This window comes from Austrofundulus limnaeus, unplaced genomic scaffold (genome assembly GCF_001266775.1).
Source record: "Austrofundulus limnaeus strain Quisiro unplaced genomic scaffold, Austrofundulus_limnaeus-1.0 Scaffold357, whole genome shotgun sequence".
NCBI classification, from domain to species: Eukaryota; Metazoa; Chordata; class Actinopteri; order Cyprinodontiformes; family Rivulidae; genus Austrofundulus; species Austrofundulus limnaeus.
In genome coordinates, this window is record NW_013952759.1 from 321,466 (window position 1) to 323,096 (window position 1,631).

Here is a 1,631-nt window from a genome sequence, read left to right on the forward strand (position 1 = left end):
TATATATATGGTTGTATTTTATGCACTATTATATTTAGTACTGATTATTTTGCTGTTTGTCTTGTGTTACGACAGAAGTTTTTAAATGTGCTATACTAAATTTGATTTATTTTGATCATTTAGCACTCATTGGGAGGCCTGACTCAGTTTTTGGACTCGACAGTCTGACCTCTGTGGAGAGGCTGAGGTGAGAAATCTCAGAAATCTTTTTGCACATTACTGGTGGCAGCTCACTGTAACACTGAGTCCTGCGGTTCAGACTTCAAATATTTTTGTCCGTTAATTTGTATCGTGGTTAAAAAGATAAATGTTAAATATCTGGAAGTTATCAAAGGACCATTTTCTTTGATGTTTCATTATGACCCACATTGAAAGTTGACCCCAAATTTGGAAAGCAGTATATTTTTACTCATAAATACATCTGTATTTATTTACAGCAGATACGGTATTATTTAAGCATGTATGTGGATGCACAAAAGCATTGCAAAGAACCCTGTAGYTGTGTTTATGTTTCTTTTATCGAAGTACACAGACAGTAAAACTCACAGTTTGGCTAACAGAGGGTCCCTGAACAGAGGCTCCTTGTAGCCTGGCAGGAAGAGGCCTTTGTAGGGTTCCAGGTACTCAACCAGTGTGTGGGTTGTGTCACCGTACTAAGAACAAAACATTTACACAACATCATTATTCAGCTGCAGCTTCTTGTGTGTATTTACCCAGTGAGTCAGCCTTTATGTACCGTCTGAATCACAGCATACTTGACCCTCCCGTGGCCGTCCTGCTCCACCCAGGGCGGTCTGACCACCRCTGCTCCTCGCTCCCTGGCTGTCTGTCAGGGCAGAGATGCCGGGTTCAGTTTGGGGCAAATGATCTAAACCAATGGTTTCCAAACTTTTCAGCCACAAMATTTTAGAARCAGAGACCTGAGCCCCCATCTGTTGTAACAATAAATATTGTTTTTACGTCAAATAAATGAACGAGCATATAACATTATTTTTGTCCATTCTAAGTACACTAATCTTATTATTTTGTAAGAACAAACGCAAAAAACTGTTGTTGGTTGTCATTTTTTAGTATAATTAATTCCGAAAATATTTTCAGGACCCCACCTTGATGTTTCAGGACCCCACTTTGGGTCCCGACCCCAACTTTGGGAACCACTGATCTAAACAGCTGATGGACGCCCTCTTGTGGCTGAAGAGGGAATATCTGCCTACATGTAAATAAATACAGTCAGTAGAAAAAACAAACCTGTCCACACTCTTTAAGTTCTGGGGTTCTGTGTATCGTTACAAAATAAAAATAATCCAATATCTGTGTGAACGTTTCACAAACACTTTCACTATTGAGATCATTTTTTTCTTTTGTGTGTTTTTTGGCACATATCTCGTTCTGCAATTTTTGTGCTATTTTAACAATTCATGTATCAAAATGTTCAACTCCTTCAGGACATTCCAGTTAGGACTTTTGGTGTTTTTTTTTTTAGCTATTTCCCTTTTTCAGCCACATTTTTCCTATTAAAATGCTGTCCTGATGCATCTCAGTAAGTGCCAGGATGACTGTTACCAGTTATACATCGGGGAAACAAAGCAGCCACTGTTCAAAAGAATGTCCCAGCACAGACGAGCTACATC

General features: G+C 39.0%; 1 protein-coding gene across 1 annotated transcript in view; it reads right to left on the reverse strand.

Annotated features, from left to right (window-relative positions):
- hpda (4-hydroxyphenylpyruvate dioxygenase a) overlaps positions 1–1,631 on the reverse strand; it is a gene marked incomplete at its 3' end in the record, with an annotated part of 5,581 nt that overhangs the window by 1,639 nt on the left and 2,311 nt on the right. The window contains 2 exon segments of the mRNA XM_014023111.1: positions 547–653; positions 737–826. Coding sequence (XP_013878565.1) covers positions 547–653; positions 737–826 — 197 coding nt within the window.